We start from the raw sequence: 25902 nt of genomic DNA on the forward strand, positions 1-25902 counted from the left end.
TTGTTATCTACGCAGCGGCGCCCGGGCTCCCTGACGCAGCACGCAGCAGCCCCCGGCCGCGGCCGCCTCGCGGAGCTGTGAGGAGCGTGCCTCCGGCGTCACACCGCCGCGCTCGCTCCGCCAGAAGCCTCCCGCCTCCGCCTGAAGCAGCGCCGCCCGCACGCCGCTCCCTCAAGGCTAAAGGGCTAAATTACACTGGATGCGTGTCCATTCTGTCTCCGCGGCAGCGGAGTCGATACGTTTCCATTCAAAGCAATGCGTGAACTCCCGCTGCCTGCGGCACGGCCGCGGTACGGCTGCGTTTCTGCTCTGCCGGCGTCCGGCATATGGTGGATATATGCAGAGCTTCTATTTTTGCCGGATGCCGGACCACGGCGCAGCAATTCAGCACACAGAATATCGTGCGGGACAGGAAGTGGAGCACAAACACAAAATAAAACATCCGGAGATGTTTCAAAATAAAATAAACCGTCTCAACAACGGAAAAGCACCGCACCTGCAAAACGTCATCAGGGTGGAGACAGACCTGCTGTCAAAGGTTCAGCGTCGCCTCACTTCACCATGGAGGAGGAGCGTTTGATTGTGGAGGTGCAAAATCAAAAAATACTTTATGACCTGTCACATCTTTTATAAGGACAACCACAGAAAGGATGAGGCGAGAAAAGAAGTTGCAGAAGTTGTTGGTGTGGATGGTAAATAAATAATATGTTCATATCAAGAAAAATAAGTAGAAAAGTAATATAACTTGCATTTAATGATACAGAAAACCATTAGAAAAATAGCAATAACTGTCCCTATGCATTGTTTTATTTTTGTCAAATGTTCTGATGATATTGTCAATTTGAGTTAATTACAGTAGAGTAATACTTTTAATGTTACACTTCAAGTATTTATTCAAGATTTGAGATTATTATATATCATATATTATATATATTATATTATTGTGTGGCCGGAAATATAGCGCGTGTGTGCAGCCCCCCCCCCCAAACCCTTCAGCTGTTGCCATGTATGAGAGACTCACCTTCCATCTAAACAGTGAAACCATCTTCTCCAGATGTCAGCAGCCTATTTTTCCTCAGAAAGCTTCTCAGGCTCCAGGTTCACCCGTCAGTCCTGACAGCTTTCTGCAAACGCTTCATTGAATCTGTCGTCACCTTCAATATATCAGCCTGGTTTGGTTCACTGTCCAATATCCATCGCAGCCCACTCAACAAAATCATAACATTGAGCAGTAAAATAATTGGGCTGGAGCAGGATTTACTCATCAGCATTTACAACACAGTGTGGTCACATCTGACCTGAAGGAGAAACCATGGCTGTGATTCCAGCTGGAGAGACACATCTACTGAGAACATCTGGCTCACAGAACATCCAAAGCAGGGAGAGAGAAGTCCTGTTGGAGTGGATTCTCCACCTTTCAATTAGGGCTGGGCGATTAATCGAAAATGGACCCTCGATCTCGATTCAGGCACTCGTGCATCTCATTTTTAATAAGATTGGATTACAGCGATTCTGTGATATCTGCCCGTCTCTCCCTCATGCCGCTGATATGTGTTACTCAGTATGGCAACCCGACAGCGCACTCATTTACTGCACATGCGTGTGTGGCCAGTGCCACTGAGCAGTGTCGGGGTTAGCATTAGCACCAGGCAAGCGATGAACAACCACAGAGTAGCAGCCGAAAAACAAACGAGCGACAATTTTGAAAGGATGTTGAAAGTGAAGGAAGACGACCCTTCACTCGCACGTGACATCAAAACATCCATCCTGCAGTACCTTCAGGAGAAGTACCACGATCCAAAAACGCAGGAGCTGCTCGACATCGCTACGAGTCTGGACCCAAGGTACAAACTGGACTATATCAGCAACAAAGACACCAAAGCCACCATCAAGGCCAGACTGAAGGATGAGATCATTAGCATCATCACTATGGTAACTGTATTATAAATGGCTTAAAATGGCTGGGAAAAATTCATTTAGTTTATCTGAAGGTTAGTGTAAGATTGATCTACCGTATTGGCCTGAATATAGAACGACTCTGATTATAAGACAACCCCTATTTTTCAAATATCATTTTGTGAAAATAAAAAATATGTTAAAGACAATAAGGTCACTCATAAAACAACTTTTTATTGTACAATTGTTCTAGGAAAACTCACAACAGAGATAACATTTCATGTGATTTAACTCCAAAACTGAAGTTATGGTGTTTGGACCCAACTCAGTTTCAAAATCTGTCGACTTGGGCTCTCTAAATCCCTATCGGAGAGATGAGGTTGTAAATCTTGGCTTTAAAATGGATCCTTGTTTTAAACTAGAAAGTCAGATTCGCTCTGTGGTGAGGTCTGGTTTCTTTCACTTACGGCAACTAGGAGTCAAGCACTTCTTAACACGACAGCACTTTGAAACTGTAATCCACGCCTTTGTAACCACTCGCCTGGATTACTGCAATGCACTGTATTTTGGGGTAAGTGAGACTGCCATTGCTGGACTGCAGCTCGTACAAAATGCAGCTGCACGTCTTTTAACAGGAACTCCTAAATTTGATCACATCACTCCAATTTTATCATCTCTTCATTGGCTACCAGTGCGTTTTGAAGCCCTATGCTCCCTCTCGGTCTCTCAGGTCAGCTGACCAGCTTCGACTGTGTGCCCCTGCAGTATTAAATAAAAAACTAGTTTTTCTTTCTCAAAATCTGAGGCGGTGACTCGGTGAATAAGCAACAAATAAGTAGCCTCCAAGGTTCAATAACTCCATTAATGATGTAAAAAAACTTTATAACCATCAAATTCATCAGATCACACACTTCATTTGCTTTCTGGTCACTGGTACTTTGGCTCCATCTAGCGGTGCAGATGTGTAACGACAATCTAGTCCACTATTACAGTATGACCACATTTTGGAGAATACAATTCCTGGAAAAAACATCATCCAATATTCGGGTCATTTATATATGTTTCAGTTTTGATTCTACTGTACTTCATGTCAAGCAAGCACTTTGTGTTAAAGAAAGGTTTACATTTATTGATTTATCTTTTGTTATAGCAAAGCTGCAAGCTGTTGTTCAGCACTGAGTGTGACTCTGACTGTGTTCCTGTTAGTCTGTTTAGAAAGACTAAAAAAAAAAATTTCATTGAAAAATGAAAATCGTGTGAGAATCGTAGATCTAGTTTCTTATGGGGAAAAATCGAGATTCACATTTTAGCAAGAATCGCCCAGCCCTACTTTCAATACTGAGGTGGAGCAAAGCACCATGGTCAGTCCTCTCTTTTCTTCTCTCCCCACATTTCAATAGTCTCAGATGTCTTCCTCATGAACTCACTGACTGCCAGCTGTTTTCAGAGCAGACAGCCTCTCACTGCCAGCTGTTCTCAAGAAGACCCCTGAATAATGACTTTCTTGACATCAACACTGAAACTATCAAATGAAACTATCCTTGCGTCAGAGGTAGTGTGGCCGAGCGGTCCAAGGCGCTGGATTTAGGCTCCAGTCTCTCAGGAGGCGTGGGTTCAAATCCCACCACTGCCAATGAGGTTTCTATGAATTTGTCATGGATGTTTTCAACCACTGATGAATCGAAGGCATTTACTAATATGTCAAATTTACCACCCATCTTTAAAAAACTCAGCATAAATGCTGTGGTTCAGGAGTTTTTCTCACTGACTTCATGAGTTCATTCAGTTAATGAAGGACTGTTAATTCTGAAGCTCCATATGGAGGTGGAGCCACGTCTGGATCAACATCAGTTGACACTACAGAAAGAACCAGAGAATGAGAGAAGCTGTTTTAACTCTCATGCAGCTATTTTCAAACGCCCTCACGTCCCTCTGCATATGTCAGATTAGTTTTTATTGATTTGAGCTTGGAGAAGCTGGAGTTCCACCCCACAAGGATGGCAATGCTAATTAAAGGGCTCGTCCGGGAATTGAACCCGGGACCTCTCACACCCGAAGTGAGAATCACGCACCGAGACCAACGAGCCAACATGCTCAAGGAGCCAAAAGACTCAACTGATTGTCATAAATCAGGCAGGTGATCCAGACTCCTGACAGCCTGGACAGAGCTCATCCAATGACCACATCCTGACTGAAGGAGATGAAAACATGAGTCATGATGACTTTGTGTTCATGTTGGCAACCAACTACTTTTGGTTTTTAATGAATGAAAGAAGCTCATCCAACAGTTGATAGTATTTAGTTTGTCAGGAGCCTCTATGTTCAGTAGAAAGGTTCTTTCAGTTGATGGTATCAGGCAGAGGTTTCCTGACCAGCTGGCTCTGGGTGGAGCCCGGAGAAGCTGCCTGCAGAACTCCAGCCAGATGCTGCAGAAGCTGCAGACTGCTCTCAACAGGAAGTGGAGTCCTCTTTAACACCAGCCTCACTGTTTGTTTCCCACACAGGAGTGAAGTTTCTGAGATTCACTCATTTCTGTCAGAGATTTGAAGTGTTTGGCCACACGGAATCTCGGATTATTTTTTTTTATAATTCTTAAACCAAAATACTGGTAATCCAGGTTCTCATGACTGTATGTTCTATCAACTTTATGGTGTTAATAACCAGATGGATCCAGGAAGAATTAACAGATTTATTTTCTGACTCATGATGAGGAAAGAAGTTCTCTGTTGAGGAGTTCCAGCTTCTTTTATCCTCTTCATGTTCTCAAATCCTAACAAACAGACGTCCACTGGTTTCTATTCAGTCACTTTAGAAATAAGTTTGTTGTTAAAGTTCAGCTCCAGCTGTGTTTTCTTCACACATCTGGTTTGTTCCAGTGGTCTCTGTCTCAGTCCGACTGTCAGACACACAGGAGGAGGAGCTGTGAAGGAGTCGGCTCCTTCTCAAGAAATCTCTCTGTTCAGGAGCTGATCGATCAGCAAACATCAGCTTTACTTTACGGCTCTTTGTTGAACAGGATGACAACAATGTGAGAGCAGGGCTTCACTCTGCTGACATGAGAGCAGCATCAGAAAGGATCCTGACCGTTATCAAGAACACAGAAAGAGGACTGACGTCCACCACCTCACATTATATCTGAGTAGAACCAGAACAAGGGAAGTGTGGTCAGAATGGAGCAGAAACACAGACTGAGCCTGGATCTGGATCCATTCAGAGGACTGCTGGCTCCAGGGTCAGGGGTCAGGGGTCATGTCATCTGTGGAAATGAAGTGTGATGATTCTCTGTTAGAAGTTCAGCTTCAAATGTGTATTGAAGTCAGTTTTAGTCCTGCTTTAATGATGTTTCCATGGTAACAGATGAATATAATCTGCAGAAGTCCACTGTGTTCTATCGAGGACAGAGTTTTCCTCCCCCTGGTGCCGGGCCGGTCTCCCCTCCTACTGCTCCTCGAACCTTATAGATTTTTTCTTGGATGCCAAATAGAGTGCAGAAATAAAGAGTCCCAATGCAGATCTCCAACACTGATTACGATTTATTTGTGTGAAGCCTCCAGACAGAATTCTGGTCCTCTGTGTCCCTCGTCTGTCCTCCAGCAGCCCTCACTGACAGAGTCAGAACAAAAAGGTGATGTCTAATCTAATGTGTGTGCATTTATCAAGTCTTCCGTTTGCAGGCGGGGTGACGTCTTCATTCTTCTGGTTCATACATCACTGGAGCTGGTGTGGGCTGGTTGGGCCTCTGCTTCTCATGCCCTGATGTGGATCTGCTGTTCCTCCTGTTGTTCCGTGCCTGATAAGGAGTTGTCTTTCAGCACAGAGATACTCAGAAGTCCTTGCATGAACATTAACACGTGTCTGATTAGACGGACAAGATTATATGAGTTCACAAGCTCTACTTTTCCACAAAAGTAAAATCGTAAAGTTCCACAGTTTGTGTTGTCACTGTGTTACCATCGCTTTAGTGTTGTTTTATAGTGTTAGCATTGCTTTAGTATTTTGTGGCCATCACAATGGCATTTTGACATCACATTAACATCCAGTTATCATTGTGTGGCTGTTAGCATTGCAGTAGCATTGTTATAATCCGGTTGCATTGTGTCAGCAACCTTTAGCTGGTTCCTGATCTAACCACTAATTAAATTCAACACAAAAATGAAATGTGAAAAAGTGCCTTTGACTTGTCAATGATTTACCTTTATTACTTTATGATTGAGCATTTCAAGGAGCATGGCAGCAATGAAACGACGCCAAACACAAGAAGGAACAAAGAAGAAATCAGATCTCTACTGGAGCTACTTGTTAAGAAACATCTCCCACCTGGTGATAAACTTCTCCTCATTCCTGCTGTCAGAGACGGAGACCGTCCTTCCTACTGATCACACAGATCCACTGAAGAACCAAAGGACCAGAGTCTAAATCCAGCAGTCAGAGGTTGAGTGAATGTGGTGTTGAAGGTGTAGAGGTGGATCAGAGAGTCAGAGGAGACTCTGAAGAAGGACAGAGAGCCAGCTGGACAGTCCACATACACTGCTACTCTACCAGAGGAGGAGGAGGAGGAGGAGGAGATGGAAGTTACTGTCTTATTGTGACAGACGGAGTAACGCCCATCAGAACATTCCAGACTCCAGGACTGATGATTCCATCCAAACACACATTCAGAGCTTTCTCCTGTCCTCCTGATTCCTCTGTAACTCACTGATATATCAAGATTTCCGCTCCACTCGACCTCCCAGTAACATCGACCACTCAGATCATTTCTGCCCAGCAGCTGATGAGTCGGGTCATCAAATCTATCTGGGTGATCAGGATACGGCTGCTCTTCCTCCACATGTGTCACCGTCCTGTTGTTGTTGGACAGTTTGAGCTTTCTGCTCATTGAATTTTCATCCAGTTCAAGCTGAGTGAGATCTGATGGAGAGAAAAAGAGAAAAGTCCTGATCAGACACACGTGATAGATTTGTTGTTTGTGGACTTCCTGATTGAGAGAAAGTTTAAAGAGGACACTTTATGTCAGGCTTCTCTTGTCAGAAATGTTTGAATGAATCCAAAGTTGTGATTGAAAGACAAACAGACAGTGATGAGTCCTACTCACACTTCCTCAGACCAGGTTTGAGCCTCTGCTCTCCACCATGCTCCACCCTGCAGGAAGAGAGACAGTCAGAGGGGTTTTCTCTCCAACATGAGTCCAAACTGCTGTTCAGCATGAAGCAGAGCTCCTCAGTTTGTCTCTGGAGACACAGAAAGAGGCTGAAAGAGCTCTTAGTCCATGTTTGAATGAGTCTGGAGGGATGGAGGGAGAATGAGGGAGGGAGGGATGGTTGGATGGATGATGGATCAGAGTAAACTTTCTGTATTGCACTTTTCTACAACACAGTTCCAAATGGCTTTCCAGATTAAAGTAAAAAAATAATAAGATACTGAATTCATGTAAAGATCTAAGAAAATGTTTTGAAAAATAAAAAGATCATGAGCTTTATTTTGAAGGTATGAAAGACTTGGTGAGTCAGAGCTCGAGGACCAGAGAGTTCTATCATCTCAGAGCCGTTGCTGCTGAAGCTCAGTCCTTTGTTTTCAAACAGGAAGTGGAGGCAGTTTGGAGGAGCTGGCTATAAGTCAATGGACCATGTTACTGCCTCCGTCAATCAGCTGCCTCAGATTTTCCAAATCATCTAGCGGGCCAGATGTTGTTGTTCACGGGCCCGTTCTGGCCCACAGGCCGCCAGCTGCTGACCACTGTTGTATTGGCTTCCTTTCATTCAGTTCCAGATCAATGTTTTTTGCTCAGAGGATTTTGCTTCATGCCAGTCATCTTCAACATATTGACCAGCTGGATCATGTTCCCACTTCTGAATGACCTTGCTGATATCTGACGGATCTTTGCAGCAGAACAGTGAAGAAGAATGAGAAAGAGCATGTCTTGAATCAATCAAAATAATTCTATATCACTGGAAATAGGAGCATCTGTCGGGAGATTTTTCAACTTTTACAGAGTAACAACACAGACTTGAAGTGCAGTATTCTGAAACTTCTGCTTCTCCCTCGAGGGAGCTCTGGGTGTGTGTTACCTGGCAGGAATTCTGTAAGTCTCTCTCTCTCTCTCTCTCTCTCTCTAGCTGTGCTGCATGCTGTGTGCCAGTAAAGACCCAGTCAACTTGATTTTCGGTGTCCTGCATTCTCCTTGACTTTTTCCATGGTCACAATGTTAAATGAAGATTTCAAACTGAAACTGTAGCCAGCCTCAGGTTATTCAGGCGAGACGGGGACAGTTATAGAGTTTCAAATTAGGTCTGAAGGCAGTTTTAAAGTCATAAGAAAATCTGGGTTTCTTAAATCATGACTAGACCTTTTCTAGATCTGAAGTTACTTTCTTTGATATTCACATGATAACATCTACAAATAATCAACCAATGCAGGACATCTGTTCATCTTTATGAGACAAATTCATCCAGCAGATGGGAGGTCATGCCATCTCTCAAGGTCATTCTGAACTGCTCTAACTGAAGGCAGAACATGAAGTCTCCACCATGAGGTGACACCTTGATACCGAGCTAGACAAAGCCTGAGGTGTAACTTTGTAATGGAAAATTCCTCACTGAACTTGTGTTGCCATAATTCTCCAGGAGCACAGCCTCAGATTTGCTTTGTTTCCACATATTGAACCAGTTGAGTTCATCATGACAGAGTGTCCAGGACTGAGACATCAGGGTTTGGAAGAAAAAGTGAAATGTCGTCAGCATACAACAGTATCTTCTGTGGTCTTGCCTAAAGTAACAGTGTGAATATCCTGACTATTCCTGATTCTTCCAGTGTCTCTGAAGTGAGGACTAAAAGAAGGAGGACATAAGGCGTCCCTGTATTGTCCCTTTACAGCGTAGGGAGAAGAGAACATGACATTGGTCAAGATACAAACTTGTTGAGAATGATAAGAGAGTTTCTGTTTTATTTTTATTCTTTTATATCAACTCCTCTCCTAATGCAAACCTGTCCTCAACATCCCACATAAACTCCCAGTTAACTTTATCACACATCTTTTCCAAATCTAATGATGAAGCTAGTGTCCAGGGTTACAACTGTGAGGAATACTGTTCAACATTTAGGAGCCTTCTCACATGAGAGTATTAAAACCTCCTGATAAATTCTGTCTGATCATCAACTGGAGATAAGTTGAAGAACATCTCAGCCTCCAGGATGAGCTCCTGTTGTGAATTCATACCTGAGAGTCTTCAGTTTGCAGTGTGGATCCTCCACTGCTGCTGAAAGAAGATTCACTCCTGAGTCTCCTGGATGGTTGTAGCTCAGGTCCAGCTCTCTCAGATGGGAGGACTTGGATCTCACAGCTGAGACCAGAGAAGCACAGCCTTCCTCTGAGACCAGACACCCTGACAGACTGGAGGCACAAACATGGCTGCATCAAGTCAAGAAGGAAGAAGGAAGATCCTCCACATGATCTACACCAACATCAACCTGATCAAGCAGCAGCTGGATCCTGACCTGAGAGCTTCCAGTTTACAGTGAGGACTCTCCATTCCATGAAACAGAAGCTTCACTCCTGAATCCTTCAGGTCGTTGTTACTCAGGTCCAGATGTGTCAGACTGGAGGACTGAGAGCTGATAACTGAGGACAGATCTCCACAGCTTCTCTCTGACAGACCACAGCGGCTCAACCTGAAGAAGAACCAACAACAAAAAACAGATCGATGTTTTTCATGAAGTCAGTTCGTCATATCTAACTTGGAGCCATTACACAAACAGAGTGTGTTGGTGTAATAGTTGAGAAAATCAAAAGAGGCTACAATGTTCCAGTGCAATGTTCTTCAGAGAAGTTAGAGATGTTCTACAAATGTGATGACCACTAAGTGGTGGATATGATTTCCCAACTAAAAAATTCCAGAGGAAACTGTTACTTTGTGTCTGCCGACTGCCAACGGCGTAATCCATGTGTGTGTGTGTGTGTGTGTGTGTGTGTGTGTGTGTGTGTGTATAACTCCTTCATTTCTGAGATCAGCCATGACAGAGTCAGCAAGTGTGTCTGTTGCCATGGAGACCAGCTGCACTCAGCAGCCATGATGCTGAATCTGCAGTTTTTCATTCAGTTTGTATGGTTGAAGAAATGTTGTTTCTCAGGAACCGAGAGGTGAAATTGAACCGTTTTTTGTTCACTATGATTGTTCGAAGCTTTCCATGGAATCATCCTGAAATTTTCATGTCTGTAGGATCATCCATACAGCAGGAATCAGTTTGTAAAAATATGGGAACTTGTGAGATTCAGTTAAGAAAATCTCTCTCCAAAATGCAATGGAGCGGATGGGAGAAAATTCTGCACTCTCCTTAAACTAATGCATCTGGAGAGAGAATGGTTTGAGATACACAAAAAATTAAAGCATTGTGAGAATTGCAAGGATTATTCCTGTTTTGTGGTGTATCATTTGTTGAGATTGAGACACAAATGTGGGCGGGGTGATGAGATAATTGTTTGAGGGGGTTTAAATCAAGGGTCTTTTGCACTCGAACTGCCACTCTCCCACTCTGGTCCTCTCCAACATACACCCATTATAAACTCCAAAAACAGCTGATATTCTTACCAAACTTTAAAGCTCATAGTTTAAATTTGGTAGAAGATATCGAAATGAGTTTTTCACATCTGGATAGAGGACAAAAATGGCAATATCTTCATATTTTAATGACATCTCTTCATGAAACTGTGGCGACGCACGATGGACTTGTTGAGGCATTTTTTTTTTCTTTTTTTTTTCAGTCGGCCTGCTTACATGAGCATAAAATTTCTGTTTTTTTTTTTTTTTAGAATTTTCTCAGGATTTTTTCACTGGAACGCTGACTAAAGTCATAACATATCATTCCTGAATTTCCTGCACGTTTTGATGTGGTTTTTGTTGTGCTGCTCCAATTCCTGTGGTCACACGCCAAACTTTTCACATGAGAAGAATTTTATTGAAACCCTGGACGAGGCCCGGCGAGAACAGTAATATTTGTGCTTTGTCAGGGGCAGGCACAAAGAATAATGTTAGAACCTGAGAGTCTTCAGTGTGGAGTGTGTGGACTCCACTCCAGCAGCAAACAGCAACTTCACTCCTGAATCCTTCAGGTCGTTGTTACTCAGGTCCAGATGTGTCAGACTGGAGGACTGAGAGCTGAGAACTGAAGACAGAGCTTCACAGCTTCCCTCTGACAGACCACAGCCGCTCAACCTGAAGAAGAACCAGCAATCAAAACCAGATCAATGTTCGTCATGGACTCAGTTCTCCAAATCTGACTTCGAGCATCACAAACTCAGTGAGCAGAGGATGTAAACCCGCTACTCTCCAATTGAATTTTGACTCGAAATTTCAATTTGTGGTTTTACTTTCTGGAGAATACTCAAGGAAACTTCAAGATTCTATAATGTTCCACTGATATATTCTCTAGATCTCAGGAGGAGAACAGAGTGGTGGACGTCATTTAACAATCATTATGGAACCTGATTTTCAGAGTACAGTGTGAATCCTCCACTGCAACAAACAGCAGTGAAGGATCCAGTGCTGTGTATCCACAACCAGGAGTTTAATCCTGACCTGAGAGTTTCCAGTTTACAGTGAGGACTCTCCAGTCCAGGAAACAGAAGCTTCACTCCTGAATCCTTCAGGCCGTTGTTACTCAGGTCCAGATGTGTCAGACTGGAGGACTGAGAGCTGAGAACTGAGGACAGAGCTTCACAGCTGCTCTCTGACAGACCACAGCCGCTCAACCTGAAGGTGAACCAACAATGAAAAGCAGTTAAATGTTTGTCATTGGCTCAGTTCTCCATATTAGTTCATGAAGTACATACAGAGCTTTGTTGGAGGCTTTGACCACAGGCAGCAGCCTCTGAAGAGCCTCCTCTGAAGCAAAGTATTTCTTCAGGTCAAACTCCTTCAGATCTTCTTCTGATGACAGTAAGATGAAGACCAGAGCTGACCACTGAGCAGGAGACAGTGTAACTGTGGACAGACTTCCTGACCTCAGAGATTGTTGGATCTCCTCCACCAGAGAACCATCATTCAGTTCATTCAGACAGTGGAACAGATTGATGCTCCTCTCTGCAGACACACTCTCATTCAGCTTCTTTTTGATGTACTGGACTGTTTTCTGATTGGACTGTGAGCTACTTCCTGTCTGTGTCAGCAGACCTCGAAGGAAACTCTGATTGGTCTCCAGTGAAAGACCCAGGAGGAAGCGGAGAAACAAGTCCAGGTGTCCATTTGGACTCTTCAAGGCCTCGTCCACAGCTCTCTGATGGAGATCGTGGAGCTTAGGTGTCTTCTTCATCACTTTTGGCAACCTGATGGATTGTACCTTTTCCAGCAGGTTGATTCCAGAGTTGATGAAGGTCTGATGGACATGAAGAGCAGCCAGAAACTCCTGAATGCTCAGATGAATGAAACAGAACACAGTGTTGTGGTGGCCCTTCTCCTTTTTCAAGACCTTTGTGAACATTCCTGAGTGTACTGAGGCTGCTTTGAGATCGATGCCACACTCTGTTAGGTCGGACGGATCAAAGATCAGGTTTCCTTTCTGCAGCTGATCAAAAGCCAGTTTTCCCAGAGACCCTATCATCTTCCTGCTCTCTGGACTCCAGGTTTCATCTGAGGCAGGTTCATCATCATACTTGATACTGTTCATTTTGACCTGGACCACCAGGTGGTGGATGTACATCTCAGTCAGGGTCTTGGGCAGCTCTCCTCCCTCTCTGATATTCAACTCTTCTTCCAGAACTTCAGCAGTGATCCAGCAGAAGACTGGGATGTGGCACATGATGTGGAGGCTCCTGGAGGTCTTGATGTGGGAGATGATCCGGCTGGCCTGCTCCTCCTCTCTGAACCTCCTCCTGAAGTACTCCTCCTTCTGTTGGTCAGTGAACCCTCGGACCTCTGTCACCCTGTCCACACATTTGGCAGGGATCTGACTGGCTGCTGCAGGTCGTGTGGTGATCCAGAGGCGAGCAGAGGGAAGCAGTTCCCCCTTGACGAGGTTTATCAGCAGAACATCCAGTGAGGTGGGCTCTGTAGCATCAGTCAGGATCTCAGTGCGGTAGAAGTTCAGAGGGAGTCGACACTCATCCAGACCGTCAAAGATGAAGATCACCTGGAATTCTTCAAAACTGTCAATTCCTGCTTTTTGGATTTCAGTGAAGAAGTGATGAACAAGTCCCACCAAGCTGAACTTCTTCTCCTTCAGCACATTCAGGTCTCTGAAGGAGAACGGAAATATGAAGTGGACGTCCTGGTTGTCTTTGTCTTCAGCCCAGTCCAGAGTGAACTTTTGTGTCAGGACAGTTTTCCCAATGCCAGCTACTCCCTTTATCAGCACTGTTCTGATTGGTTGAGATTTGTCAGGTGAGGCTTTAAAGATGTCTCCTGGTTTGATGCTTCTTTCTTCTCTGACTGGTTTCCTGGATGCTGTTTCAATCTGTATGACCTCATGTTCCTGATTAACCCCTGCAGTCCCTCCCTCTGTGATTTTCAGCTCTGTGTAGATCTGGTTCAGCTTGGTGGATTCTCCTTGCTCAGGGATCCCCTCAAACACACACTGGAACTTGTTCCTCAGCTTGAACTTCAGTTTTTCCTGGCACTTCTTCGGTATTGCTGACAAAAGAACTTTTTGAGGTCCGTCGTTCCCTATTTATTTTTTTCAGAGACAAAAAACAAACAAACAAAAAACTCATTTTGACTCATTCAAATTGCTCTAAAATTAATTTAATTTAACACACACACTTTCTGTACACATCATCGGTAACTGGAAGGTCTTTGCTTTGACATTTGGGTTTGTATTATCAGAAACAATCCACTTAAATTAGGTGGTCCTTAAGAAGGTAAATGAAGAATCAAGAATCATTTTCTCATGTGTTTGTTTTCTCTTCAGCTTATTTGACTGTGAATTTCAGACTGGGTGCAAAATGCCATGCAGAAATCTTAAACTGATCTTCAACAATAACTACAAAGACTTTTGATGTTTTGTGTGAAGTCATGTATAATTCTTAGCAAATACAATGCCAGCAAGAGAAAAGATCAAACATTGTAAAAGCAGAGGACAGTTATTGCCATTTCACCTGTCATGATTCATTTCTGTTGCTTCACATTTTGCAAATGTAAGTTACAACATCAAAATTTCATGTTTTCAAGACTTACCTTCAGGTTCTGAGATGTTTTTGTAGTGCTTCTCCCAAATACCCGTCATCTTTATTTTCTCTAAAACCATTTTCGTGACTTCAAGAGTTTGGCTCCTGTATGTGTTGATCATCTCATCCACTGTGTGTTTCCTGTCCAATCCCTCCAGTTTGCTCTTTGGGATTGGTTTGAATGCTTCAAGAACCCCGTCGTGCCACAAATACCACTGGAACGTTTCAAAGTCTTCACGTCCCAAATCCTCCAGAATTCCCAGGAGGGTTTCTGGAGTTGTGCTCATCTTTGACCTTCAGAAGAGTCTGATTTTTTTCACTAAACTTTCGCTCTGTTCATAGAGTCCCTGGAAAGACCACGATGAGGTGTTGACATGCTAGATGTTTGACTCTGAAAAACACAAAACAAAAATCCTCATGAGCTCCTTCTCAATCATTCTCTTGTTTCAGGTTAATTTTTATCAAAGTCAACGTCTGATTCTATTCGGGGACTACCACCACAGATTTTATTATATATTCTTGACAACTTTGAGTACAGACCAGGAATCAGAGACCATAGCTGTGTTCGAAACCGCATACTGCCTACTACATACTTCCATACCCATACTGTCCATACTGCAAACTCCATACCCAGTCCATCAGTCAGTATGCAAAGCGTTTACACTACAGCATACTACATAACCCACAATGCATTGCATTCCTCCCCCAGCCGAAATCGACCGGCTAAAGCTGATTTCACTTTAGCTCTAAACTCTTCAAATGTACAACTTTATTGAGATTTTTTTTTTTTTTTGAATTAGGCGACAAAGTGGTGGTTTAGAGCCCGAGTGTGTCGTTTATTTGTCTGAATATCAGCCGTTTATGATTTTGTTCGGACGAATTCGGCGAAATTTAAGCCAGCCGCAGTGAGCAACGCACTTCTGGTTATTTTCACCAAAATAAACCACCCCTTTCCCTTTCTCATGCAAAAAAAACCTCAGTGATAAATCTTTGCTTTTACTTTGAAAAGAAGAAGCCAACCTTTCAGCAATATATCTCGCTTAACATCGCCGTTTGGACCGGTGTCCCGTTAACGGACCACTTATTATGCCAATTATGATGCTTTACCGACGGAGAGTTTTTTCGGCTCTTCAACGACGATCGGCTCGCCGTCTTCAGTACATCATGGCCGCTTTCAACATGGACTTGTTGTCAGATGTAAATGTTTTGTTGTTCTTTTTTCTAAACTATTTTCAATGTAAATCCTATCAGAAATCTCTAACATAACATACCTACAAACACAAAAATTGGAGGGAAAATTATATCTATAACCATACTCAGCTTGCTAAATGTACATCATTAAGAAACAGTCATTGTGAACTGAATAAAGTTTATTCAAATAAATAAATAACAAAATAACCAATAATGTGGAAGAAATTGCTGCTGCTGCTCCATGCTCATCAGCTCCCGCTCTCCCACTGTCTGTCGCGTTGCATCTTGGGTAATTTCAGTATGAGTAGTAAACCCAAGATGTATACTCAACAATTCTTGCGAATGCAGTATGCATCCGGGAACTTCTCACATACTCACAAATCGCATACTGCCAGTGTAAACACACTGCATACTCAATAAGTTAGTATGAGTCGTAGGTAATGCGGTTTCGAACACAGCCCATGAGTCAATGACCATGTCAGGACCCTATGGGCCCCGCCCCCTGGCTGGGTCCCATCCTAGTCTGTGTCCCTGTGTGTCATCAACCCCAGCTGTTGTCTACCTCGCCTCATGTTTCCATCGACCAATGGTCTTTCCCTGTGTGCTCATTACCCTCATGCGCTGCACCTGTGTCTTCCCCTTTATAAACCTTTCTCAGCTCTCGTGTGGTTGTTGGTTCATCTTGCTTCCTTTGTGTTTCCCCGGTCACCTTGCTTTGGTTCCTTGTGTGCTCTTGTCATGCAGCCTTCTGTGACTCTGCTTTGGGTTCCCATGCCTCTGAACTGCAGTAAACCCTTCAGTACTCCATCCTCATGTAGTCTGTGTTTGGGTCCATCTTCTGGATGTGAGTCAGGGACCTAAAAAAAAAGTCAGACACCAGGAGTCGGAGACAGAGACGAGGAGTCAGGGAGCAAGAGTCATGGACCAGGAATCAGGGACCAGGATTCAGGGACCAAGAGTCAGGGAACAGAAGTCAGAGGAACAGGAGCCTCATTTGTCAACTGTGTGTGTGTGTTTGTGTGTGTGTGTGTGTATGTACACGTTTTTCCATCCTTGTGGGGACCAAATGTCCCCACAAGGATAGGAAATTCCGGCACGATGTGCCTTGTGGGGACATTTCTTGGGTCCCCATGAGGAGGAACAGTGTTTTCTTGACCATGTTGTTCCTGAAAAAAGTAAAAGTGCAAAAACATTTCTTTAGGGCTACGCTTTGTTTTGGTGTGGGTTAGGGTTAGGGTAAGGGTCAGGGTTAGGAGTTAGATATGAATGGGAGTCAATGGAAGGTCTCAACGAGGATAGAAAGACAAAAGTGTGTGTGTGTGTGTGTGTGTGTGTGTGTGTGTGTGTGTGTGTCCATACCTTTGAAGGATAAAAGCATTTTTAGGTCAAAATGAGTGTCACCAACAGTGATGCTTTCATCTTGATACTATTTAAAAATGAGTTTAGATTACATTATGAGCTCCTTCTCCATAAATAAATGATTTTTTAAAATATTTTCTGGCTGCAGGTTGTCTTTTCCTTGAATGTTATTAATCTGTCTGTAGTTCCACCACATCCAGAAGATTTGGCATTTTGACAGTAAAACTAATGAATGTGTGTGCTCGACATTTAATAACATGGATATTGTGATCCCTGATGAAAGTTTGGTTTATAAATGTTTAACATGTGACTCACAGGATGACTGTTCATCTATTGTGACCCCAAGAAATCTGATTTTATTGATTCTTTCAGTGTTAGCCCCTCTATCAACACATATCAATGCTGTTTCAAATAAAACATATAAAACCCTTTACAATTAACTAAAAGGTTTAATTCAAGTTGACTGATTCTGAAGTGTTTTCATCTGTTATTGATTTCAGGTCCCGAACAGGTGTTGTTGTCAGCTGTCAACCATAAACTGATGTAGTTATCAGAGATGTGTCCACATCGTTCATCACTGTTGTTATTTCACAACATCTGTGTGTCTTTCCTGTTTCTCACCACGTTCAGTCGGCCGCTCAGCACCAGAAACAAGTCTGAGCCTGGGGAGGGACTTTTAGGAGGGACATTCAGTTCTGTCAGTCAGGGTCCTGTGTCCCGTCTGTCCATCCCTGTCCTCTGTCTGTGTCCTTCAGTCCTGTCCTCTGTCTACGTCTCCTGGTCTCCCACACCTGGTGTGTCCAGTCTTCTTGTTTTCCAGTCGTATCCCGTCTCTTTGGACTGTCCAGGATTTAGTCTTGTCTCTTCAGTTTGTGTCGGTTCGTCTCATCAGACTCATCAGACTCATCAGTCAGACACAGACTGATGAGCTCAGTTAGTGTTTGACCTCTCTCTCTCTCTCTCTCTCTCTCTCTCTCTCTCTCTCCCTTCCTGTTGAACTTCCTGTTTCAAGCCTCCATCATGTTTGGGTCAATGAAAAAGAGACAATCTGTCTCTGTCCTCTCCTTTCTTCTCCATCCCCAAATCTAAATAAGAAGAGCAGAAAGTCTCCTCTGAGTCTGGTTCTACAGGTTTCTTCCCATCAGATCCAGTCTTTGTCCACTGTCTCCTGCTGCTCATGTTGAATTTTTTTTTTTTTTTGGTTTTTTTTTATTATTAAATTCTTTGCTGATAAACGGTGTTGAAATTAAACTACATGAAAAAAAACTGAATAGAAGTTTTGCGTCATTCTACACACCTGTGCTCCACTAGTGTGTGTGCATGTCTGTGTGCATGCACATATGTTCGTGTGTGCTTGTGCATGTGTGCAACCAAGCATGTGTGTGTATGCGTGCGTGGGGGTGTCTTGGGGGTGTCTGTGCATTCATGTGTGAATGTGCACACACGTGTGTGTATGCCCGATTGAGTGTGCGTGTGTGTGCGTGTCCTTCCTTTTGTTAACGTTACACTCCCATAATTCACGCTCAGTGTTGAACCATCAGATTGTTTCCTGTTTAAACAGTGTCAAACCTGCTCACCTCCATGAGAAACTGTTCAGATCTCCACCTCTGCAGAAAGTCAAGCTAAAACCATCAAACAGGCGATAAACACACAACTGAACTGAATAAACAGAAAACAGAACAACAACCTGTGTGTGTGTGTGTGTGTGTGTACACGTTTTTCCATCCACAAGGATAGGAAATTCCGGCACAATGTGTCTTGTGGGGACATTTCTTGGGTCCCCATGAGGGGAAGCAGTGTTTTCTTGACCATGTTGTTGTTACTGAAAACAGTAAAAGTGCAAAAACATTTCTTTAGGGTTCGGCTTTGTTTTGGTGTGGGTTAGGGTTAGGGTAAGGGTCAGGGTTAGGAGTTAGACATGAATGGGAGTCAATGGAAGGTCCCCACAAGGATATAAATACAAACGTGTGTGTGTGTGTGTGTGTGTGTGTGTGTGTGTGTGTGTGTGTGTGTGTGTGTCCATACCTTTGAAGGATCAAAGCATTTTCAGGTCAAAATGAGTTGAATTCTGGTCTCAATATGAAGTGAAAAGGTGAAAAAGAAGAAAGGAGCAGTAAGCAGGATGAAAAGTCTTCTGCTCTGTTCTGGAAGCTTCTCACCATCTTGCCTTCATGAGGAAATGTTTTCTCACCCTTCAGAGAAATCACTTGTCCTGCACGCGCTGGAAGGAGGGCTGAGAAAGGAACCAGGAAGTAACTTCCTGCACTCACTTCTGCTTCTCACGACAGACCAGAGCAGACGAACACACACACAGTTCACACACCGTCAGCTCTCTCAGCTCAGCCTCTACAGTGTGTTACAGTCTTCACTAATCACTGGCTCTGCTGCAGGCGGTGCTGACCGGAGGTGATTATCTGAGTTTCAGCATCTTAGAGTAGTTTGAGAATCGAGAACCTCTGGTCTGTTTCGAGAAATGAGCCAAAACTGTTGAGAAGCATCTTTGCATTTTGGAGGCTCTGACTGTTTATATGGGAAAGAAATGAAGCTTTGAAACATGAGTGAACAGTTTTGGGAGAGTTTTGGAAAAACTTGGTGTTAGTAAGAGAGGAAGTGACCCATTCAGAGGGCCGATCTCATCTCACACAGACGATACAGCTACGTCTCTGTGGATCTGAGGTGAGAGGAGAACGGTGCGCTGGCTGTGCTCCTGAAGGCATGTCCAGCTGGAATGTAAACAAAGTCACACGTGTAGTGAACAAACTTCACAGTTTTAATTACAAACAAATAAAACACAAGCTTTGAAATGATCACACTTCTGTCTCAGCCTCATGGGGAGAGAGGCTGCTGCTGGAGCCGCCGCTCAGAGGAGGGGGGGCGGGGGGTGGGGGGTACTGGCAGGCAAAGCGCAATGATTTCTGAGGAATTAAAGCTGCCGCTTTAACGCAGCTTTTCTGCTGTGTCCAGCAGAATTTCAACAGTGTGGCTCTTTTGGAGGTCCACATGAAGAAAGGATGAAGTCCGTTCCACTTCGGTCCAGATGATCCTGAGGCTGCGGGGAGATGAAGTTTCAGGCTCTACAGCCTGATCTGCTGATGAGAGGAGGGGATTCAACGGTGAAGAGAGGAGGGAAGATGGTCCATTTGAGCCTCGGCCAGCTGGTTTTGGTTCACGTGTTCCTCCAGAGTGGGACACAAGCTGAGCAGCAGCTCTGGAGAAAACGTCTGGGTAGATCTGAAGGTCTGCCGTCGATCTGCAGGTTTTAGCCACGGCTCTGCTGAAGTGATGAAGTCAGCCTCCAGTTACCAGCTCGACCAACCGAAGTGCGTTCTGAGGTTCTCTGCTGTGTTTGGAGCCAGCCTCACGAGCGCCATCATGAGGCGGGGGGGTGATATTGGACTCCTGCTGGGAGGGGCGTAAGCCGAGGAGCCATCTTCCCTTTGTTCTCTGAGGGACTGGCCACATGGTCTCCGTGGGGGGTCCCTTTGTGTTCTGTATGTACGAAGAGGCCTCAACAAGATACACGACTCCTGTCATGTATTCTTTAGTCCGTCAGATTCATGCTTCACCATCCATGAGTTCCAACACCTTTTAAATCAGGCTTTTATATTGTTCTGATCTTCACCTCATTTATTTATTTATTTTAGTTTATTATGTACTTTAACTTCTTCACCTCATCTGACTTATTTTACTTTAATGTTTTATCTTATTTTCCATGTTAAAGTTTTTAGTTGTTTAACTCCAAGGTTTCCTGAGGGGGGGTCGGTCCTTCACACGGAGAGTTTGTTCCGGTTAACTGTGTGTGAGTCCTCCCATCCTGGCTGGCTGGGGGCTCCACGCCTTGGTGTGGGGGGGCGTGTTCAATATTTCAGACAAAAACTCTTCGTGTGTGGTCGAAACCGAGCGCTCCTGAGAGATGAAGCTGAGAACTGTCATGTGGAACAAAATGTAGCCAATCAGGAAGCAGCTTCTCAGTTAACTGTCCACAGACATAGTGCACCCAGTCACCGTGGTCATAGAAGATGATATTCGAGATGCCGCATTGACCGTTTCTCTGCTGCACTGGAGACACACTGTCAGGACCAGAGCATGAAAGAGGATGAAGTAACGTTCTCCTTCATCCTAAAGTCACATTATTCACTGAATTTTCCAAAGAAATTCAAATGATCAGTTTTGTTTGAATGTCATGTGCAGTCTTGACACTTGGCAGGTTTACCATCCAAATACAACACAAGTGGAAAAGATTGAGAACTTTGGTCCCACTTCTAGATCTTCTCATGAGGAGAACATGAGCAGCAGATCCTGTAGAACCACGGTTCACTGGTAAAGTGTCTGTAAAGAACAATCTGGAGCCAGCTGGATGTTAGATAGAGAGATAAACCCTCCACCTGTTTGTTTTCCCTTCTTTCAGAATATAATAACTCACTTTACATTATTACACGTTACACAGCTGCTGACTAATGAAATAACTGATCTGAGACCTTATATTGGCCAAAACACATTAAACACATGAATGGCTTTAGTCCTGCTGGCTGTGTTTTGTAACAATTTTGAATGTAATTTGGAAAGTGATCACTTTCTGATCAGTTTTATGGTGAAAACATGGTGAAAATATGGTGAAAACCTCGCTCCCTCATGCGCTGCGGGAGCGAGGCGCTCCTCCATCAGGCTCCTCCACCGATTTTTCACAGAACTAAAACAACAATAACGTTCAATCTTTCTTGTGAAAAGTGATCCCAGAGTCCTGCTTTCAGTAGTTCCCTGATCAGCCCAACAATATGCTGCCAGTGCCGTGGCACCTTGACTTCTCTGGAGCTTCTTCACAGACATGAGGACCGTTCCAAGATGGCCGCCGTATTCCCTGCACCGCAGCAGCCGATGTGGCGTCTCCTGTTTATGTCTGTGGTTACAACTGACCGTGTTACAACTGTCCCCAGTCTCCCTACTGGAATGAAAAGAATGTTCACGGCTCTACGTCACTGAAAAACGGCTCTCCAGAGAGTCAGCTTGAGAAAACCAACACTGACCAGAGCTGAGTTTAACTCTACACACATGTATGTTTGAGTCCACTCTTTAGTTAATTCAACACTGGTGAATTTGCAGAGCAGGAAGTGACCATGCTTCAATTTCAACTACTAATTTAAATTCAACCTGAACTGATTGTTTGGACTGATGAATGTTTTCCGTTTTGTCCTGAAAACTGCCTTGAAATGCAAAACAACAGAAATTTAAACATGGAATTCAAAGTTTGACTATTCACGATTAGCTGTGCAAATTCTGTGATTAATCTCAATCAAAAATCTTTTAACATCCCCGTTTTCAACATTTCAATCAGAAAGACTTTGGTGTTTTCTTCTCTCTCAGTCTCGCTTTCTTTAAACTGCAACTGCAACCATGATTTTATTCTGAAGAGCTGATCTGTGTCTCACTTCCTCTGATGGGAGGGTCTCATTTAAAAAAGGAAGAAAAAATCAAGGAGGAGAAGCAGAAAACAGGAAGTGAAGCGCTGAGTTCAGACTCCACTGACAGCCTGAGAGAAGAAGCAGGTCAGTGCTGCTGCTCCTCTTATCTTTTAATGTCAGTGTGTGTGTGTGTGTGTGTGTGTGTGTGTGTGTGTGTGTGTGTGTGTGTGTGTGTGTGTGTGTGTGTGTGTGTGTGTGTGTGTGTGTGTGCGTGTTCCTTGTTAGCTGCTGACTCCCTTCCTGTGTCATTTCCTGCTGCTGCTCACCACAGTCAGTGCTGGAATCAGACCAATAGAAAGTCCGACAGCTTGTCGTCTGGTTTAACATCAACCAGCAACAAGAGACATGAAGCCAGAGGAACCAGTTCACCTCCGTCTCCAGACTCTCTTCCTCCTCCACTCCTCTGCTGCGTTCAGGAGCGTTGAAGGCAGTGTAGACAGTCAAACTCATCAGACACACAGGAGACACGTGAAGAAGGGGGGGGGGGGGCTAGAACAGAAGAACAGATCACAGACAGCCTGAACCGACTCTCCACCTTTCTGCTGTTCTGCTGGAGAGGAAAGGGGGGGGCCCAGATGACACACATCCTCCATTTCTGTGTGTGTGTGTGTGTGTGTGTGTGTGTGTGTGTGTGTGTGTGTGTGTGTGTGTGTGAGGTAGAGATCAAGTTTCCCTTTAGAAGTTTTTCAAATGAAACAGCTTTGGTCGAGGAGGAGTTTCTGTTCACACAGCAGTGGCGCTCAGAGGAACAGAAAATGGAACTTTTTGAAAACACTGTGACTTGGTCTCCATGGTAACGGGCATAAAGAAGACTTCCTGGAAAGATTCCTTGTTGACAGCAGAGACGCAGCCACTGGTCATGAGCAGCACTCTCATCAGTGTTTCCTGGGGCCAGGGGGGAGCGTGTATGGGGGTGGGGGAGAGCAGACCGTCGGAGCGGGGCGGGGGGTGGGGGGGTGAGGCGTCGAAATGTCAGGGGGGGGTGGGGGGAAAAAAGAGAGAGCGCACACATGTACCCCTTTCCCACCGCCAATTGTTGGCGGGTCGAACCATGTTTTCGACCTGCTAACAATCGTCTTTTCGACTCCTTTCCCACTGCCTGCTGACCCGGGTCTGACCGCCTGCTGGCGAGCCGCGTCGCTGCGTTTTCCATTTTTCCGCTGATGGTGTCGGAGTATTTGTTCACACACACCATGAGAATCCATCTTGCACCCCTCGTGCTCATGCGCTCGGGCTCAGGTTTTTTTCCTGCAGTCCAATCAGGCGTCGTTTAGGGCGGGACATGAAGCTTTGATGAAAGCAGGAAGCGACAGACTGCTAATAATATTAGCATGACTAGCGAAAAGAATGGATGTCCCGACAGCGATTAAATCTGTTTTGGATGAATCTTCTACTGCCTCTTTGAAAAACGAACAGCAAGAGGCGCTTTGTGCATTTTTGAAACTGAAACCAAACATGGTGAGGTGGGCAGACTGTGTCCTTCTGTCCAATGAACGCAAAGAGTTCCACAGGAAGTCCCTCCTTCCCCGAACGGATTTGCCGAGTGAAATCCCAGATTGACATCTGAAGCAATTTGTTGCTGCACATGTAGGGCGCCCCGCCTGCACTAAATTCTGCAGCGCCCGGACTGAAAAGGTCTGGCAGAAACCCTGCTCATGTCTCCACGACAGGGAACAGGAGTCCTGTTCCTTCACTCTTTGGTAGTCCTGGTCCTGGTGTGTGTGTGTGTGTGTGTGTGTGTGTGTGTGTGTGTGTGTGTGTGTGTGTGTGTGTGTGTGTGTGTGTGTCCAGTCAGAGTGAAGCTGTCTCTGTCTCCTGGTGTTAATCAGCTCATGTGTGTCCATGAAGAGAGAAGAAGTCCTCGGTGTGTCGCTGCTGTTGGCTGCAGATCTGAGATCTGTCTGAAAGGTTCTGTTAGACATGATGCTGCTGCTTTCTCTCTCAGTGACTGAAGATGAGTGGTGTGGATGAAGAGGAGGACGGACCAGAGTGTGTGGACAGGTGAGAGACGCCAGCTGCTCCTGCAGAGTCCACAGCAACAGCAAGGAGGAGACGAGATGCAGCGCTGCTGTTTCTGTCTGCTCTCAGTGAGCTGCACTCATTCTGAGCTTCAGTCAGAACCTCCTGACCTGTCAGTGACCAACACACCCTGCTGGGAGGGTCTGACCTTTGACCTCTGGCATGGTCCGTCTCTTTACAACTGTGTTGATGATGAAATTCATCAGTCAGTCTGTGTGTGTGTGTGTGTGTGTGTGTGTGTGTGTGTGTGTGTGTGTGTGTGTGTGTGTGTGTGTGTGTGTGTGTGTGTGTTCAGACACACAGCAGAGTCTTCAGGATCCAGCAGGTTGTCTCTGAAGAGTGACTGGTCCAAAGGTACTCCACTAAACTTCAGTTCTGAACCTGGACCTTCAGACACAAAGTAAGAAACTCTTTTTTTTTCTTTTCATCACTTTCAGTGTGTCTTGGTTGTGTTTTGGCTAAAATCTGCTCACTACACTTTTGACCAACTAAGACTAAGACTAAAACGGAGTGTGGAGACTACTTGACACAGAGCCCTCTGTTGGGGTTTACCTTTATTCATTAGTATTAAGTTACTAGAGTATGGATTACTGAAAGTGGTTGATCACTCAGTAATTTCATTCAATTATTAACTTGATTAAATTGTCATTTATGAATTAATAATTACAGATAGGGGTGTGACAAGATCTGGTGAGATTAAATCATGACCATGTTTCTCGTTTAAATTAAAATCTGTCTCATGGGATCAAGGCAGAAGCCTAAGAACACACACTGAACAGAGCAGACAGCTTGCTAAATGTGGACAACAGACTCGTTTTTCTGGCAATTTCCAGTCCGAGCAGAGAGGAAAACGGCCCAAATGTGGTCAAAATACAGTTTATAAGTCCAAAATGATTCATATTCCAGGCAAATTTAGGCTCAAAATTACTTTCATTCAACAAAAAAGTGTTTTTTTTATTTATATGATTTACCAGAAATGATACAGGTATTTTCCAAAAGATAATAAGATTATGGACAAGAAGCACCATTGTGAAAAAAAGTACATATGTATGTATATATATATATATATATATATATATATATATATATATATATATATATATATGTATATATGAGGGGGTACGAGGGCGTACCCAAAAGAAACCGGAATTTGGTCAGAAAACAATAATAATAATGAATTCCGACTTCTGGCCGTCAGATGTGCTGCAGGTAAGCCTCGTGCATATCTGTGAAAAAGCTGAGCTACCAGAGTTACACTGACGCCTGTCAGGCGCTATTTATAGTAACAGAGTGCAGAGGCGGTCTGCGATTTTTCCAAAATGGCGACATTGACGGGGAAGCCAGAGCAGCGCGCAAACATTAAATTCTGCTTTTTGCTGGGAAAAACAGCAGCAGAAACACTCACCTTGTTGCAGCAAGTCTACAAGGATGATGCTCTGGGAAAGAATCAGGTCCATGAGTGGTTCGGGTGGTTTAAAAAGGGCCAGATGTCCGCGTGCCAGGTCCGCTCAGCTGTGAAAACAATGCTGAGCTGCTTCTCCACTGTCCAGGTTATCGTCCACAGCAAGTTTGTCCCTCCAGGTCAGACTGTAAACCAGGACTACTACATGGAAGTCCTCAGACGCTCCGTGAGGATGTGAGGAGGAAGCAGAGCGTCGTGGCGGAGTGGAGCCCGGTTGATCCGCCACCACAGAGCGCCAGCGGACACGGCGCTGCGCCTCACGCAGTTTCTGGAGAAGAATGAGATGAATCTCCTCTCCCATCCGCCTTATTCGCCAGATGAAGCCTCGAGTGACTTTTTCTTGTTCCCCAAGTTGAAGAAGGAGC

The 25902-nt window shown here is 44.4% G+C and overlaps 2 protein-coding genes, 1 long non-coding RNA gene and 1 other non-coding gene across 5 annotated transcripts in view; 3 read left to right on the forward strand and 1 right to left on the reverse strand.

The window, feature by feature from the left end:
• Positions 1-25902, forward strand: part of LOC115384139 (NACHT, LRR and PYD domains-containing protein 3-like) — a gene marked incomplete at its 5' end in the record, with an annotated part of 256996 nt that overhangs the window by 208312 nt on the left and 22782 nt on the right. The gene's annotated exons all lie outside the window — the stretch shown is intronic.
• The window catches only part of LOC115384154 (uncharacterized), a 176263-nt gene that overhangs the window by 141991 nt on the left and 8370 nt on the right, over positions 1-25902 (forward strand). Inside the window, exons 2-3 of one of the 2 annotated variants that reach the window (XR_003930810.1) lie at positions 24002-24057; positions 24371-24475. This is a non-coding gene — a long non-coding RNA (uncharacterized LOC115384154). Of the gene's footprint in view, positions 1-21268; positions 22141-24001; positions 24058-24370; positions 24476-25902 lie in introns of those variants that run through there. The other variant, XR_003930809.1, reaches the window with a different exon arrangement.
• trnal-uag (transfer RNA leucine (anticodon UAG)) lies at positions 3448-3529 on the forward strand. The gene has a single exon. It is a non-coding gene; the product is annotated as a tRNA-Leu (tRNA).
• On the reverse strand, positions 5446-18776 carry LOC115384151 (NACHT, LRR and PYD domains-containing protein 3-like). The gene is made up of 8 exons (XM_030086490.1): positions 18623-18776; positions 15948-16095; positions 14058-14438; positions 11720-13547; positions 11466-11639; positions 9110-9283; positions 6989-7035; positions 5446-6804 (listed from the first exon to the last, which is right to left on the reverse strand). Exons 3-8 carry the CDS (start codon positions 14332-14334, stop codon positions 6266-6268), a joined length of 3039 nt encoding a protein of 1012 aa, XP_029942350.1. The 5' UTR covers positions 14335-14438; positions 15948-16095; positions 18623-18776; the 3' UTR covers positions 5446-6265.

This window comes from Salarias fasciatus (assembly GCF_902148845.1).
Source record: "Salarias fasciatus chromosome 23 unlocalized genomic scaffold, fSalaFa1.1 super_scaffold_20, whole genome shotgun sequence".
Classification (NCBI taxonomy): domain Eukaryota; kingdom Metazoa; phylum Chordata; class Actinopteri; order Blenniiformes; family Blenniidae; genus Salarias; species Salarias fasciatus.

Excerpts from the sequence above, each read along its gene's own strand:
- LOC115384151 (XM_030086490.1), bottom strand. The coding sequence starts at position 14,334 with ATGAGCACAACTCCAGAAACCCTCCTGGGAATTCTGGAGGATTTGGGA. Across the intron at positions 7,036-9,109 it reads TGCAAACTGAAGACTCTCAG|GGTGGAGCATGGTGGAGAGC; the intron begins GTATGAATTCAC and ends CTCTTCCTGCAG. Across the intron at positions 6,805-6,988 it reads CAAACCTGGTCTGAGGAAGT|ATCTCACTCAGCTTGAACTG; the intron begins GTGAGTAGGACT and ends TCTCTCCATCAG.